Raw genomic sequence first — 17,059 nt, 5'->3', positions numbered from 1 at the left:
GTTTTGCAGGAGGTCTGCGCGTAGAGGGTGTATGCACTCTACGCGCGACGTTGACTTGTATTCTTGAGAGGGTCGAACGACTTGAGTCTCTCTTGAATGTTTGAATGTTTGAATATTCGAGTTTGAATGTTTGAGTTTTCTTGCGCAGGCGGCACGAATTTGTTGTGCTTGTTGACTGCTTACGTTGAATTTCACGAAATTTTCAGAGAGAATTCCAGAGCTTTTCTTTTCTTCGAGTTTTTCTATCTCTTCAATGAAATGAACTTCGCCTCTATTTATAGAGAATAGTTGGGCTTTCGCGGGCTTTGGGCCATTAGTCCCATTTTCAGCTTGTTTGTAAAGTTGGCCCAAATTGACTTTTGTTTGGACCCGAATAACCCAGAATTACCCAAATTTGATTTAAAAGGGACAAAAATAACTAAATTGAGTAATTTATTTATTATTAACTCAAATTAATTAATTTTTGTATTTTCAACATTTAAGTAAAATTTTAATGCCTACACTATAGGCTATAGCAGCCTTATTTGTTCCAACCAGACCCTACCAGAGGCTAAACCGATAACCGATAGCAACCTTATTTGTTTCAACCAGAACCGACTTGACTCATCCCATAATCCGATATTTAATTAACCCGATGGATGACTCGATAACGACCTAGCTTAATAATGGTGTAAATAAAATCAAACTACAATGAAAACACCTACTCTTTGTTTAGACGTACAAGAAAAAAAAAAAAAGAATCCAACTAAAATTAAATACATTAGATATATAGAATGTATGTTGATAATCTGACCCGTATTGACCCGAACTCAATGCGACCCGACTTATCACCTGCTGTTGATTCGGCACGGCGATGACTCGACAGGAACTTTAATGACCCAAATATGTCATTAACCCGGGACATCCCAAACCCGATATGACCCACCTGTTTTAACTCGACCAATAACCGCCTATATTTGCCTTTGAGTTTTGGGGCTTAAAGCTCACTTTATCCCTTTGGCAAAAATACTTCCTACCCTAGTAAAATCACAAAATACTGTAAAAGTTAATTTAGGGTGCTGATTTTCGCAGTATACATTTTACTCATTGCAGTACGTTTTTGACCATAATACCCTTCTCATTTCTCCAAACAAAATGTACTACATTGAAAGGGAAAAAAAAAAAAAAAAATCAACACCACCAGGCAACCACCATCACCTCCACTGGACCCACCTATCCTCTACCATTACCAGCCGCCGCCCACACACATGCCACATCCCTCGCTCAACTCCTCGGATCCCCACCGTGACATCCACGCCCAACCGCCGCTCAAATCCCCCTCACACCCTGACCCACCGCGACTTGACTCATCACCACCCCTTGACTCGCGCGATTCAGACCTCTTACCCACCGTGACCCGCATCCTCTACCTCAATCTCCCACCACCAGCGTCGTTCCTTCACCCGCCCCCATTGCCGGCACCACCACCAACCACTACTATCAAACCCTAAATTGAAAACCCAAAAAATTGATTATAAAACAAAAAACTACTGAAATTATTAAAATAAAACCATAAATTTGTTCTCTAGTTTGCAATTGACAAATTAAACACCTTTTTACATTCAAAATTTCATCTACTATTGAAGAAATTGATTGAATTGAGAGATTGAATGGATAGGAATTGAAAAGGAAAGGTTTGGTGTTGTTTTTTGGTAGAAGGGTATGAAATGGAAATTTCGGTGTAAAATGTACTGAAATGAGTAAAATTCGTACTGCGAAAATAAATTGCGTTAATTTATTATGTACAATTATAATATTGTTCTTGAAAAAACTTAATTTGTTAGGTGTACAACTATAAAATTGTTCTTGAGAAACTTGAACTTGAGACTCAACCCGCGAGGATTCCCTTCCCCTCTCATTTTTTTTAGTTGTGACACTCAAATCTCAAATGCATGCATGGAATTAATACTCAACCCAACTAGTTGTTCCAAGATTAATCCAAAGCTTTAATTATTCACTAAAACTTGGGAGAGACGGTCTCTCACTATGTTACTGAGAGACCAATATTTCGTACCCTTTTATTTGTATTTCGTACCCTTTTTATTGTTGATCGTGACATAGTAACTTTGTACCTATTTACATGATAAATGTACCCATTTTATCATTAATCATGATTTGTACCTATTTCATTACTTTTAGTACCACTTTTTCTTAAAATTGTACAATGGTCTCTCAATAAAGCTTATTAAAAGATCGTCTCTCAGAAGACCTACTCTCAATTATTTCACATAAGATTTCGACACTACAGCAAATCTATCATGACATACATTCCCTCCTCAGTCTCCCCTCAAGAAACATGTGTAGAATCGTAATCTTACAAAGAAGCATAAAATGTATACTAAAATCAGCAGTCCATTATGCTACAGAAATACAGACTATTTTATTTAACCCTTGCACATGTTAAAACATAGAGTTTGTAATGAGAATGGAAAAGAGTTGTTTATGGGTCAATTCGTCTATTGAGTCTAGTCTATGATCTATCTGGCTAACAAAATAAGCGGGTATGATTCGTACTACTATAATTTAAGAAAGAAAATTACAAAGACCCGGTCCATAAACCCGTCACAGACCCACTTGTTAGTAGTCAAAAAACTTAACATGAGCCCGACCATGTTCGGCCAAATCCTCGTTTAATCGGCTCTAAATCAAACAATTGACGCACAAGGTCTTTTTTTAGAGGAGTCAATTTACAATTAATCAACATTTCTTAAAAGTAAGACAACATATTCCATGATTCCATCTCAACTATAAAACACCATTGTATCAAACTCTCTTAATCCATCATATTCCAAAGATAAAATCAATTAGAAAATAGTTATAACTAATTTGCTTTTGTGACATATTTTCCAAAATCTCAACAAAAATCAAGCATGTCAAGCTACTACAGAAGAGAAATGCCAATTCAAAGTAAGGCTATCATTCAAACCCCTCCTTGTTACAAGTTCCCTGCTACCCAATGTTCTGAATTTCGCCGAATCAAGGCGCCTGTCGGCCACATACCATCTCGTTATGAAAACCGGTCCAATGTTGTTGCTAAGTTTTCAGGTCACACTGCAAACACCAACCGGGTCATTGCCTTTCACTCCTCAGCATGTTGGAGGGATTACTTTCGTGCTTCTATGATGTCTGATAAACTGGTATGTAATCATTCCTACTTGGCTCATTGCAGATGTCAACTAGCTTAGCTGGTAAAGTTAAGAGAGGTGATATGACCCGAGTTTAAACCCCGTCAGCATCAAATTCAGCTCTGTGGCTCTCTTTACACGCAAACCAAAAAAACCTTCTACTTGGCGTGTTACATGAAAAATGTTCCGAGTACATTTGTTGTGTAATGAAAAATGTTCCGAGTACATTTGTTGTAAAAGAATGCGTAGTATTTTATTTTATGAAATATCTTACATAAATAATACTCCAGATTACTGATTTATGGTTTACATTGTTTTGTAGATGGTGATATACTTCACGGCTTCATGGTGTTCACCATGCCGGTACATGGCACCAACTGTTGACGAATTTGCTGCTCATTATACCGATGTCGAATTTGACAAGATCGACGTGGATGAATTATATGTAAGACAACCCTTTTTATCAACATTTTTTCTTAATTCATTAAGACTTGTTTCGCTGAATTTGTGCTGATAAGTTAAAACATCTATGAATGTTAACAGAATGTATCACAAGAGTTGGGAGTTCAAGCAATGCCTACATTCCTGTTCATTAGGGGAGGAAAAGAAATCGACAGGGTTACTGGAGCAAGGCGCGAAGAGCTTCAAAGGAAAATTGAGAAACATCGGGCTTAATCGTACCTTAATCATCTTACAATTTATACAAGTTAATAAATGAGTTACGAGTATATTGGAATGTTTTTTCTAATTCAAATGTATTTGCGTAATAGTTATTCCCTTAGAGCAAATGATTGGGATGACGGGTGTACAATTTATTGTATTATCTACGCTATACTCCTACGAAAACTAATGTATTACTTCATCGTTCATTAGCAATGATAAAATTGAACTATTATGGAGACCTTCATGAAATCTTGCCATTGGAAAATACATTAAAAAGAAGTAAAATGCATAATGTGGTATATTGATATTTGCTCTACGCATTAATCTAAAAAAAAAAAAAGTAATATAATAATAATAATTATTATTATTATTTAAAAAAAAAACATAAAAAATTGGAGATGCGGGGGATCGAACCCCGTGCCTCTCGCATGCAAAGCGAGCGCTCTACCATTTGAGCTACATCCCCAATTTGTGTTTTTAATTGTTTATTATTGTTTTATTTTCTTTACAAGCTAATCTAAAATCAATATTCTTTGTATAATGTCGTATATTGATATTTGATCTACGCATTAATTTAAAATAAAATGGAGATGCGGGGGATCGAACCCCGTGCCTCTCGCATGCAAAGCGAGCGCTCTACCATTTGAGCTACATCCCCAATTTAATTTTGAATTGTTGATGATTATGTTATTAACCTTTATAAAGCTAATCTAAAAATAATATTCCATGTTACTTTCAGTCTAATAATAAAATTTATTATTCTGTTAAAGTTTGAAAATTATTCGACCCTTATGAGTTACTCCCTCCATTCAACTCCACTTTACATGTTTACTTTATTACGTTTGCCAACGCGACTTTTACTCGGTAAATATCTTTAGTTACGTATTTGCAAAAATTATAAAAGTTCGATATTTTTAATGTACTCTTAAAGACGAATCAAATAAGATCCCACATGAATATATTTTAACTTATGTATCGAGAGAAAATTGAAGTTGAATGTCCGCTTGTGAATAGTGTGCAAAAGAGAAACATGTAAAGTGGAGTTGAATGGAGGGAGTATGAGCTAAGAGCGTGTGTCGGGTGAAAGGGGAAAATTATCGTGTTAGATACGGAGTAACAAATAGTAGCTACGTATTGTTTTTATACAGATAGAACTATTATGTTGTATTGGTAGATTCAAGTTTAATCGGATTCGGAAAATGTTTTATGTTAGACGACTTTAAATCGTATTAGGACTAAAACTTTGTTATTGTTGTCAATACTCGGCCCTTGAATAGCTAACTTTGGAGGTGACGAACCTCCAAGTTAGGTTCGAAATAATGCTTGTACTATACGTCTATACATATGAATTTTCTTCTCGTCTATTTGATTAGCTTTGTCAATACTCGGGTATCTCATACAATGATTTGCGGTTATTTTCGTGGTTTTTAGTTTATTCAAATGTCCATACCTGATCTGTAAACTCAATCGTAAAAATGTTATATAAAAAAACAGTGATATTATCGACTCACGGGACCATAGGTAGAAATAAATGGAAGGGGATACAGATTACATAACTTTCCACACTTTTCATATAATCATATTCTTCTTACAACATTAGATACAACACTCAATAATTGGCTAATAAACAACAGGAAATCATAAGTAAAACACCTGAAATTTAAAATTTATTGAGAAATCTCTTCCCGAATACTTGCCAGGAACAATCTAAGATCCCTCGCTTTCCTAGCATGTTCGGGTGATATCTCCATATCAGAATCACTAAGATCAATAACATTTACTAGTTCTGTGTTCCCTTGACACTTCGAGACATATCGCAATTTTACTTCAGGAGACGGACTTAAGAGATCAACAATGTCCATTGCCACAACATTTGGAGGGTCTGGTTGGTAATCCTCGCTGCCATTAACAATTTTGCTTTCACATTCTTCATTGAAAAACATGTCGGAAACCGTTAAATCAACTACACTGCTACTGTGAGTACTGTCGGAGTCCTGCCTACTATTCCGCAATGAATTCTCACGCCTTGCATTGCTGTCGGATTCAATTTCTAATAACAGGTTCTGCAGTTTCAAATCAACATTAGGCAAGGATGCTTTCTCATCTGATTTCTTTGATCTTGGTTTTTTATTCTTCTGTTTCTTTTCCTGAGCTTTTCTTTCCTTGAATTCTGCAATCTTCTCAGGACATGCACTGTACATAAAACACACACACAAAAACTATAAACTTGCTGTTTTGCCCTCTTTTTTTTTTAATTATAATTCTGAATTCCCATGTGACTGCTGTTTGCTATAAAAATCGATTCAAAAGCAACGTAAATAAATGGATGAGACACGAGAGGATTGACGCATACCTCTCCACAAGATCAGCGGGTACAACTGATGATTTAAGGCCATCTAAATCTTCCCAGGAAACTTCAAAGCAGTCTACACACTTAATTCTTCTGTGCTTCAAAACTTCCGAAATTGGACAGTTTACAGGCATCTGTGCATAGAAAAACAATAATAGAGGATACTTTAAGATTATGCTACTATATCAGTGAAAGAAAGGTTAAATTAGTCCAGAGAAAAGAAAGTAAAAGGTATTTCAAGGAAAAGCCTTTTTCTGCATTTGAAAAATTTGAAAATATTAAGAACGTTTACCTCGTGCAAAGGGAGTGCAACTCCTAATCGTGAAGAAGAAGAACGTAAATTGGCAAATCTTCGTAGATTTCTTTCGGCAATCTTTGGAAGAATATACTCATCTGTAAAAAGTTGTTCGGACGCTGAGAGTAATGTCAACTTTATTGCGAAAATAATCTTTTAAGATGAGTGTCTCAATGGTACTTGGGAAAAGAAATGAAGAATCCGAGTAACAACAAAAACATTTATGAAGTCCTGGAGACATAACACTAAGAAAGACTTCATTTTTCTTTATCACACACTGTTTGAATCATCAAACTCCAGTTATTCACTTTTTTGTCAACGTGTCTAAATGCTAAGATTTGAACTCGTAAATACAAAGTATACTGATAATCACTTTCTGTTCTTTTCAGTTATTCGTGACTGCAGTAAATAAAGACATATTTCAACAAAGTATCAGCACCAATCTATTTGCATAGCCAATGGTTAAGCAAGCAACCTGTCTTTTCTGGAGGCCACTCAAAAAATTTGGCACATATTTCTTGAAGCTCATTTCGCTGGAAAGCATGTACAGCAAGAACCCTGCACGAGTAAGAACAACAAATTCATCTACATAACTAAAATACAAAGAGAAGGGTACTTTATATCTTCATGACAAGCAATAAATGAATAATAGAATAATTAAATGAACAGACATAAGCAACTTAATCATAAAACACACCCCCTTATCCCTGGATGGCTGTGAATCATTATTCTACGTTTCTCCATGAGCATGTTTTGAAGACTTACACATTTCTTTTTCTTAATATGTTCTCTTACGTATCTTCGCACTTGCTTTTCGACTACCTCCTCTCCCCCTTTTTTTCTCTCCTCTTGCTCCCCTCTCTTTCACTCTCTCAATTTTCCAAGTTTTATTTTCTTTTGGTCTATAGGCTGTGTGGAGCCACAAGGGCAAATTTTCATACTGAATGGTTTCATACCCAAGTCATGTGTACCACTTCCATATGACGCTTCGTGAAAGTCGTACCCAAATTAGACTGAGATTAAGGCTTTTTTGCCATAAACAAAGAGTTGAAGTATTAGTGTATTTACCTATAAACAGGCTCTGAGTCGGCTGGATGACACTTTGGCTTCATATATGCATCAATAACCTGCAAAGCTTCATTGTCCTGTCCTAAATGCTGCTGACAGCCTATGAGAAGACAATGGGAAAAGTTTAAACAAAGCTCCTTCACCTATTTTTATCATGGACTAAATACTGAAAAATATGAGAATTTTCCATGTATGACATCAGGACATGCACCAAAAAGTGAGCACGCGTGACCACCTAAATGGCTCGCACTTTATAATATATGTAGGTAATTAATTTCAAATAACAGCAATATTGTGTGTAGTTTTCATAGGTTGAACGATGATAGTTTAAGGCATGCTCCAAATGATTTATTTAATGAATGTGGGAGAATGTCCTTGGATCTTAACCCCGAGTTTAACCCAACATAATAGGGCAAGGATGTAGTAACAGTCAAATTTGAATTTTAGTTCTCAACCCACCAGTATCCTTTACATGACATTCTGAATAATTCTCTTTATCACTGCTCTTTCGAGATTGCACATTTTTCTTCGAGGATTTCAGTGTCTTCAAGAAAGATAATCCTTCTGATGTAATAAGACGAAGAACAGCATCTTCACCAATGGATCTAACAACTTGGCAAGCCGTTTCCTGTAGCCAAGGAAAGAAAGAAAGACCATCAAGAACAACAGCAAAAAAGCCTTAGTCCCAAATTGAGCCAAGGAGAGGAAGATAAAATAGTCAATCCTCTTCCACAAAAGATTCTATTTCAAATTATTGGGTTAACATATGCAAGTAGTCTAGTAGTCCATTTTTAAGTAAGGCGCAAAAAATGTCTTACAGGTCCAAATCCGCGAACTCCGTGAGAATAATCACTTCCCAGAAGAAGGGCCAGGGCAATCTGAAAAGTACAATACAATAATCAATTACATGCTTACAGCATCCACGACAAATAATAAATTGACAAAATGCAACAGAGGTCAAGTAAATCACAGGCAACAGAAGTTTACTAGGAAATTATCAAGTGACTGACGAGATTTTGAATATACGGAGCGAAAAATTACAAGGTTTACCAGGCACAAGAAAAGACCTTACCAACGAACGCCTTCCAAGTCTAAGCTTCTTCTCAATCTCTTTCATTTCATAGCAAACAATATAACCTCCCTCTCCTAATCATCAAGTGAAAGCAATATAAGATTTGTAAGAATAACTACTCGGCAGAGAAAACAAAGGCAAAATACCCACCGAGACAGATATCCCTGTAGACAGTTTTTGCACCAAAAAGGAAGATATCTGAATCCGAAGTGAAACATCCATCCTGAAACAGCAGTAAGTGAACAACACTACTATTGTGATAACAAATGGCTATCCCTCTAGGTAGTTTATTTTTATTCCAAATCACTCTGTAGGCGCCAAGATTAAAAGGGAATTTATAATGGTTTACTCCAGTCAGCAAGTATGAGAACACATTTTTTCACAATTCTAGATAGCTCCTCAATGCAAATGGAACAGACGCAGTTTGCCTCGCCCAAAAATAAAAACATATAATTCATGACATGTTTCTTCTAGGGTTCTTGGCTTCTTGCAATGTATGAATTAGTATGTAAAACAATGCCAAAGAGCATGGTGCTTATAAGAAGGAAATAGAAAACGGAACTCACACAAAGTGATTCGGAGTTTAATAGTGCGCACTGTGCCTCAGCTTCCTCAACCCTGAAGCATGAGAAAAACATTGTCAACAAACTCATATTGGAGGGATAGAGCCATGTTTCAATGCAGGAAATGTTGTCTAAAGACCTCATGCTGCCCCGACTTAAAGTGTCTCATAGAATTTATAATACAAGTATACAGCACGACTCCTCAGCTGTTTTCCTTTTCCCGTTCTTTTTAAGATGTCAATGGTTGCAAGGTGGTTACTAAAATCATTTGTCTCACTTCTATCAAGTTGGCATTTTCATCTAGAGGTAGTGCCACGCATTCAGTTAAACCCTTCATAGCTAATTAAAAAACATAAGGTTGTAATAAATCAGAAAAGTAATGAAGCTTACCCATCTAAGCAAGGAATACCAAGTGCTGTGGCAAGAGCTTTCGCCTCTCTGATCATACAAGAAAATTCAGAACCCATATTTCTTCGAAGTGAAGTACCCTTTTGTCTCTCTATGTCATCTTTCGTAACCTAGCTTGAGAAAATAAAAAATTAATGAACAAGTTTCTAATCTCATTTGCTAATTAAGAACTTGATGGAGAGGCAGCAATGGGACGTACATCATTCAATGTATTCAAACGCCTCCTATACGTAGAAAGTTTAATAGCCGGGACTGCTCCATCTATTAAAAAGCAAACAATATGGAGATTTCTGAAAAAAAGTTTTTCAGAGATTTAAACATAGTCCTGTCCAAATAAACACAGAAGATTTATCTATTTCATGGATTTTCATCTCATAAAACTCTCTCTATATGCATTTTACAGGGCAATTTTTATCAAAAGTAATCCATAAACAGCCTTTGTTTGTTAGAGACGCAAGGCTAAAATTGAATAAATCAGGCCCCTCCTAGCCAAAAGGTAGGAACCAGTAATGTTGTTATCGTATCTCAACGAAACACTAAACAAAACAATCAGATTAAGAATTCGATGGCTCCAAACCCCCCACAATCATGGCTTTGACATACATGACATTGCCCAAAAGATAATTACAATTTGTAAAACATCAAAACCAATAATCTCAACCACTCTGCAAGCACCCAAGACATACAATGAAAGAAAGCCAAAAGAAGGATTTTGGACGAACCAGTCACACAGATAAGACTACAATTCAAAGCAATGAGAGCCCTGAGACGGTGAAAGAGGCCCCTAAGATAAACCTTGTCTTTCGTAGCACAGTATGACTTGTTGACACTTTGGAGTTGTACCATCCAACATGAGAGGTCTATGCACACCCTCTTGTTCCTGCAGCCGCAATAAACAACAATATTTAGCTTTCTACATCATCTTATGAAATTAACCCTCAGCTAGCAGCAAAATTTATAAACTCCGCTGTTCTTTTATAAGGACCAAACTCAAAATCCTATAACGTTTCTCAACATAATTAACAGAAACAGCAACAATAATGAGCATATGTAAACATTAACATTATGGCCGGGTTTCCCCATGCTCGCCTGATAAAAAGGCAACGACTGCGAGACCCTTCCTATCCAAATTGAAAACTGTAATGAATTGGACCAAACAGAGGTGTAATTAATAGAGATAAAACACGACGGACAGAAACACAAGACAACCAATGATGTACTAGCAGCAGAAAAGATCAGATTTTGAAGCAAAATTCAAAATGAACATCCAACATTGGCAAAATGAATGGTCAACTAATCATTTGTTATCAATTATTAAGTTATCAATTTCCTCCGTCTGAATCATTTGTTTACCTTCGATTAGAATACTCCTCAGAAAGAATTAAAAAAAAAGGTCGAACAAATGATTGGGACAAAGGTAGTTTCATACTATCATACACTACATGAAAGCACAAAAGTTCAAAACTTTGGGAACTAAATCATAAAATTGATTTGAACAATTGATTGAGGATTAATAACTAAACGGCAAAACAGCCCACAAAATGCAGAAACAACAATTAACAGCAATAAACAAATTAATCCATTGGAAACAGTTATTCTAATGTAAGGCCGCCTTACACAAACATTGTGTAAAACGGATCCTTCAATACAAATGACAAGTTAGTTACTGTATAATAAACCGTTATACAAACTTCTTGTGTAAGGCCGCCATATAATAATAGTAAGAAAAATGAGGTAAAAATGAGAAATGGAAAGTGAAAAGACTTACTGAAGATGATGAAGAGGCAAAGTTGTCTTGCATGATTCTAAAATATCCCACAAGTTTTTAACCCCCATTTTTTATGATTCTTCACCCAAATTGTCAAGAGATTAAATTTGAGGGGCACAAAGGAAGAAGGAAGGTTCAAGATTTGGTAGAGAGAAGCAATGGAGTGAAGGAAAGTTGGCGTCTTGATTTTTTGGTTTGGACAAGGAGAAGTCTTGATTTTGAATTTGCATAATAATTTGATCGTTGGAGACTGGAGACTGGAGAGTGTTGATAACCGAGTTATTGGTTTCAAACCCAAACTGAACTACTCCGTAATACTCGAAGTGGCAATCAGGACAGTCGAGTGGGGTTCAGGTTGGGTTATGTCATATCGGAATTATATTGGGTTTATGCCATATCGACTCAGCCTTCTCTTTCGGTGCGAGCCAGGTTAGGATTGTTATTGGTCGGGTCATTTCGAATCAAATAATGAATCGGGTCTGATTTGGGTTGGCCATTAGCAGGTCGGATCCAGTTATTTTATCTCATTACTTCAATTTTTTACCGTTAAATTTTGTTTTAACCATTACTTAGTTGATTTCCTTCATTATTACGTCAAAACATATAAAAAATTGTCGGGTAATCCGTTTCATCGGATCAATATCTAGTTGAGTCGGGTTTGGGTCACTAATCATCGGGTCTTGTCGGGTTAAGGGGCCATCATCGAGTCGGGTCGATTTTGGTTTGCAACATACTCGGTTCTGTTGAGTCGGGTTTGCTCGGGTCACTCGGGTTGGGTCAAGCTTGCTAGATTAACGTAATACTACTACTACTCTCATTTTTTTTCTTCTCTCATTCGACTTGCTTGTCAAGATTTCAATATTTTGACCTTAAATACATTAAAAACAATTATGAATTGTCTTATGATACTAATATATTTATATCTATAAAATATAATTAAAAGACTACCCTAAAATGATAAATAAATGTCACCTAGACAAAGCCACGTAGGATCCAAAAAGTCACCTAGATTAAAATTTAATGTGACGTGGCATATTTAAATGTGATGTTGCATATTTTTAATGTGACATGCCCGAATTAATGTTACATGGATTATCAATTTATTATTACATGACATTAATTTAAATCATTTATCTATAAATTAATTTAATTCACTTATATTTATAATTAAAAGATATTATCATTATTCTTAAATTAATTTTGTATATTAAATATATTGTCATCCAAAATTTATATAACCCTTACAAATTTACATCAAATTTCATAATTTATAATTAATATTCACATTTTAATTAAATTTTTTGTAATAAAACATGTTAATAAATTTCATAATTTATAATTAAAATTGAAATTTTTGTAATAAAACATGTTAAAGAATTAATTAAACCTCTTCATATTACTAAACACTCACCATTATTAAATCCTATTTAATTCATTGTTTTTAAAATTTTTGTAATAAAACCTATTAATAAATTAATTAAACATCTTCATATTACTGAACACCCACCATTATTAACATTTTCCTATTTATTTTTTTTTAATTAAACATGGTAATAAATTGATTAAAACTCTTCATAATACTTAACACGCACCAAATTAATTAAAAGTTTTTCCTATTTAATTAATTTTTATAATATAATATGTTAATAATTTTATTAAAACTCCTTATATTACTCAACACCCATAATTTTCACTAGCATTTTGTCCTATTTAATTCATCTCTTGAGGTCCACGATAATCAATTATCTAATTTAATAATACCACAAAATAAATTAAAATTAAAATTAAAATATGGGAATTTATGGTTGTGTAATGATTATAAAACCTATAATACCTATAATAGTTTCTATTTAATTTATTTATTTAAAATATGCCCATTTGTCATGAGTTTCTAAGTTGTGGATTGTATTTTATGGTTTAATTTATTTATTTTGATTATATTGAGTATTATTGTCGAGTATTATTATCGAGTATTGTTGTTGTTGTTGTTGTTGTTGTTGTTGTGTCCAATAAAATATATTTTAATTTATTATGTTGTTGGTTTTATGAATCATTTGCTTTATATTTGAATTCATGTTTTCCAGTTGATTTAATTTAAGTGACTTACATTTGACAATGTTTTTATTCGTTTGCCAAGTTTTTGAGAGGTTGATGTTTTATCTTTTGTTCAATGTATTTTTTATATAATTTTAAAGCATCATGAAACGTATGTGAATGCAGATAAGGCAAACCATCACGTGGGTAATCTGAAGAGAGAGAAAATACAAAAGGAACGAAACTGAGGTAAAATTAAAGGTAAAAAAACGTAAGGTAGAAACTGATAAGTAATGGATGATTGTTGATCTCAAAATAGAAGTCTTATAATATTTCTTTTAGTTTGTTATTAAACGTATATTGTGGTGTAATTTTACTATTATACTTTCCCAATCAACCTATATTGATTTTGTATTTTTGTATTCACGAGTATAATCATCAATAACATATATTTTTCTTTTTCATTTTATATGAACTATTATCAACGCATGTAATAAAAGGAAGCGAAAGTGAACCTTTGGGTAAATATTAAATAGTATGATTTCTAAATTCTAACCTGTATGTTTTTAAGTTTATGTGTTTTTATTTTTCAAAAGCGGAATAGATTATTTTATAGTCTTTAATACTATTTTTATTTTTTATAGGATCGTGGACATAAGTATAACAAGAGATGGATCAAATTCTTGAAATAGTAATAAGGAACTTAAAAAAATTTATGAACCTTTTGGAATTTGGATTTAGGGAATATAGTTTTTTAGATTATTGAGCAATTGAAATGAAAATTTAATTCGTAATACATACATATGGAGTAGATACCGACCATACCGTTGAGTCGTATCTAATATTTTTCTCTTGATATAATAAATGTTTTTCGGATGTAAATAATATATATTTGAAGCATGCACATGGTGATAAGACTTCAAAGATATTTTTATGCGAGGGTTGATGGAGAGGTCTGGAAATAATTTAGACATGACTATACTGAGCTATTGAGTTTACAACCTTATAAGACGTCATACTTAGTTAAATTCTAAATATTAACAATACGATAAAAATATCAAAATTAAAACGAATAAACCCGTGAATTTCACGGGTCAAAAACCTAGTTAAATTCTAAAAAACTGTAATACTTAGTTTGATGTATTTTATTTAATATTTAAACGCGGTGTTTAATTACGAATAGATTTTACATACTCCGCATATATCAAGTAAACCTTTTTGAAATTTTTCCTAAATAAATCCTTTTAAAATTTGGTTTTACTATTCACATAAGTAAAAAATGAAAGTCATACCCTTAAGTAAGAGATGAGAGCTTTTATAACTCAGCTCGATATCTGGCTAGCTTTGATACATCATGGATTCATGGGCATTACATAATAAGGAATTGGAATGTGTTGTGTTTTTGACATTGAATGGTTGTAAATCTCTTTTTACCCGAGGATATAACAAATTCCGGATCAATGAACTCGAGTAGTAATCAACTCATGTTGCTTGTTAAACTATAGACCAAAATTAATTTATTTTTCGCAAGATCACATTAAAAGATAATTGTCTGTCAAACTTCGTAACTTCACTTCATTTTAACCCATAAATTTCTAGCTAACCATGGTTATATAATAAAGGCTTTATTTTCTTGTAGCAAATTATTTTTTTTCTTTAAGATTATTATCTCAAATTCCTAATCCCTTAAAAATAATTTAATTGTAACACCTTTCAAAAATATACGGTATCACTCATCTACATTTCTATACTTAAAATAAAGGGTTATTCTACCTGATAACCCTGTATTTTTTCAAATTCTATATGGTAACCCTATTTTTCAGAGAGCACACATGTTAACCCTCAACTTTGTTAATACGCATTGCCGTGTCCCTTAACATTTTTTTCCGTCAATTTTGTCCGTTAAGTATGTGACGTGGCCAATTGAATTTTGAGATTTTCTACAGGGTAACTCTTAGTCTTTATAAATCCTACAAAATAACTCTATTCATTTTTTTTACAAGAGAAACACTCTTAAAAATACTTCATTTATTCATAAATTTATCATTCTTAGTACATTTTTCACTCGATTACTCCAAAAAACGTCAACTCTTAATATCATTATCTCTTTAAGGTATCATTACCATAAATTTCCAAAAATCGGGTTCAATAATTAACAAAGAAATCTACTATTAAGTCTAATGTTTACAAATGAGTCTCCACTCCTTAATTTTACCCAACTTTATTGTGTCAATTTGTCGAATAATTGAAGTAAGTTATATTGTGTTTACAACGTTTTCAATTTTGTCGTATTTGATGAGGTTTTGAAAACATACGTTTATTAATTATATTAACCCTATGAATCAAATTTGGGATTGATTATTATAATGCTCGGAATAGAGTACTTTTACTTGGTATTTAGAATATCTTATTGGGAATTTTTTTGATATCGAACAAAGTTCTTATTGGATTTTTCTTTAAAAACTGGTTAATTAAAGGGTAATGAGGATGGATATGACAATTTGGGAGTAATCGAGTAAAATCGTGAAAAAAAATATTAACTAAGGGATTATATTTTTATGAACGTGTGATTGTAGAAAAAGTAGGGTTAACTTGTAGAATTTTTAAAAATATAGGGTTACCTTGCAGAAAATCTCAAAGACACATACTTAACGGACAAAATTGACGGAAAAAAAGTTAAGAGTCATGACAATGCGTATTAACAGAGTTGAGGGTTACCATGTGTGTTCTCTGAAAAGCAGAGTTACCATGTAAAATTTGAAAAAATATAGGGTTACCAAGTAGAAAAACCCTAAAATAAATAAATAAATCTATTAACTAATCCTCTCATAAAACAAATTGCACAAAGCACAAACAACTTGGACATTCCATCATTCATTCCCTCCCTAACTTGAAACTTCAACTACTCTCAATGATTAAACTGTTTAATATTTTACTTAACAGAAATGGAAAAAGCATGTCAATATTTAATGCAATTGCTAAATTCTGCACGAGGTTTTACTTTATCCCGCACATTTTACCATAATATTCCAATTTTACCCTTTCTTTCGAAAAGAAATTTAAAAAGTTCTCTTCCTCGCAAAACTAAACCAATTCATCAATAATTTGTCTATTATAGATCTTAATTCGCACATATCATGAGTCATTTTGGAGTTTTGTCAACAATTTTATTAATACACGGCTTAATATTGATTTAATGAATATCTACATAGTATAAAAGATGGGTTTTTTCATGGCTTCCTATTGGTCCATATTTTCTAGGAACAATTTCTTTTGTTTTTTGCTGAAAAAAAACCACGTTTCTTTAGGGGATTTAATTATTTACTTTGGTTGTGCATTGTGCATTCATTCACCTTGATCATAATAAAACCAATTATTAAGAACCATGCATCATACATTATATTATAATTATAATACAATATAAAAAATTACAAAATTAACATATTTGTGCGGGAAAAAAAATACCATATAATCAATTAAAAACTAAAATCAGAAAAAGAATTAAAAAGTAGATTACATGCAGGTTATAAAAGAAAACTTATTGTGAATTAATTTGAAGAGGGTAAAAATATTATGGAAAAAAACGAAAGTATCATTTAATTAAAAAGAAAAATTAATTTAAATATGTAATTTTAATGCAAAAATAATCTACCTTTAAATCTCTACTGCATTCC

The 17,059-nt window shown here is 33.2% G+C and overlaps 2 protein-coding genes and 2 non-coding genes across 5 annotated transcripts; 1 reads left to right on the top strand and 3 right to left on the bottom strand.

Moving 5' to 3' along the window:
* The first annotated feature begins 2,869 nt into the window (after nucleotides 1–2,869).
* Nucleotides 2,870–3,839, top strand: LOC141622032 (thioredoxin H5-like). Its single transcript, XM_074438107.1, has 3 exons — nucleotides 2,870–3,176; nucleotides 3,487–3,609; nucleotides 3,708–3,839. The coding sequence occupies exons 1-3, from the start codon at nucleotides 2,910–2,912 to the stop codon at nucleotides 3,837–3,839; spliced, it is 522 nt and encodes a 173-aa protein (XP_074294208.1). The 5' UTR covers nucleotides 2,870–2,909.
* Nucleotides 3,840–4,220: 381 nt separating this feature from the next.
* On the bottom strand, nucleotides 4,221–4,293 carry TRNAA-UGC (transfer RNA alanine (anticodon UGC)). The gene has a single exon. It is a non-coding gene; the product is annotated as a tRNA-Ala (tRNA).
* Nucleotides 4,294–4,412: 119 nt separating this feature from the next.
* TRNAA-UGC (transfer RNA alanine (anticodon UGC)) lies at nucleotides 4,413–4,485 on the bottom strand. Its single transcript has one exon. It is a non-coding gene; the product is annotated as a tRNA-Ala (tRNA).
* Nucleotides 4,486–5,347: 862 nt separating this feature from the next.
* Nucleotides 5,348–11,584, bottom strand: LOC141618045 (single-strand DNA endonuclease 1). Of its 2 annotated transcripts, XM_074435164.1 has the most exons (14): nucleotides 11,352–11,584; nucleotides 10,306–10,463; nucleotides 9,783–9,844; nucleotides 9,566–9,693; nucleotides 9,179–9,230; nucleotides 8,763–8,835; nucleotides 8,613–8,686; nucleotides 8,359–8,418; nucleotides 8,000–8,168; nucleotides 7,541–7,640; nucleotides 6,948–7,030; nucleotides 6,470–6,570; nucleotides 6,181–6,311; nucleotides 5,348–6,020 (listed from the first exon to the last, which is right to left on the bottom strand). In XM_074435164.1, the coding sequence occupies exons 1-14, from the start codon at nucleotides 11,417–11,419 to the stop codon at nucleotides 5,495–5,497; spliced, it is 1,785 nt and encodes a 594-aa protein (XP_074291265.1). In that variant the 5' UTR covers nucleotides 11,420–11,584; the 3' UTR covers nucleotides 5,348–5,494. The 2 variants fall into 2 exon arrangements, with proteins under 2 accessions (XP_074291265.1, XP_074291266.1); XM_074435165.1 differs by lacking the exons at nucleotides 10,306–10,463; nucleotides 11,352–11,584 and having other exon boundaries at nucleotides 9,566–9,697; nucleotides 9,783–9,850.
* Between the last annotated feature and the right edge of the window lie 5,475 nt (nucleotides 11,585–17,059).

This window comes from Silene latifolia, chromosome X (genome assembly GCF_048544455.1).
Source record: "Silene latifolia isolate original U9 population chromosome X, ASM4854445v1, whole genome shotgun sequence".
In the NCBI taxonomy this organism is placed as follows: domain Eukaryota; kingdom Viridiplantae; phylum Streptophyta; class Magnoliopsida; order Caryophyllales; family Caryophyllaceae; genus Silene; species Silene latifolia.
Note: the sequence above shows the minus strand (reverse complement) of the source record. Positions and strands in the feature narration are given on the sequence as shown.

Coding starts and splice junctions, on each gene's coding strand:
- LOC141622032 (XM_074438107.1), top strand. CDS start 2,910: ATGTCAAGCTACTACAGAAGAGAAATGCCAATTCAAAGTAAGGCTATC. Junction 3,177..3,486: donor CTATGATGTCTGATAAACTG/GTATGTAATCAT, acceptor ATTGTTTTGTAG/ATGGTGATATACTTCACGGC. Junction 3,610..3,707: donor TCGACGTGGATGAATTATAT/GTAAGACAACCC, acceptor GAATGTTAACAG/AATGTATCACAAGAGTTGGG.
- LOC141618045 (XM_074435164.1), bottom strand. CDS start 11,419: ATGGGGGTTAAAAACTTGTGGGATATTTTAGAATCATGCAAGACAACT. Junction 8,419..8,612: donor GACTTGGAAGGCGTTCGTTG/GTAAGGTCTTTT, acceptor TGTACTTTTCAG/ATTGCCCTGGCCCTTCTTCT. Junction 6,021..6,180: donor CCCGCTGATCTTGTGGAGAG/GTATGCGTCAAT, acceptor TTTTATGTACAG/TGCATGTCCTGAGAAGATTG.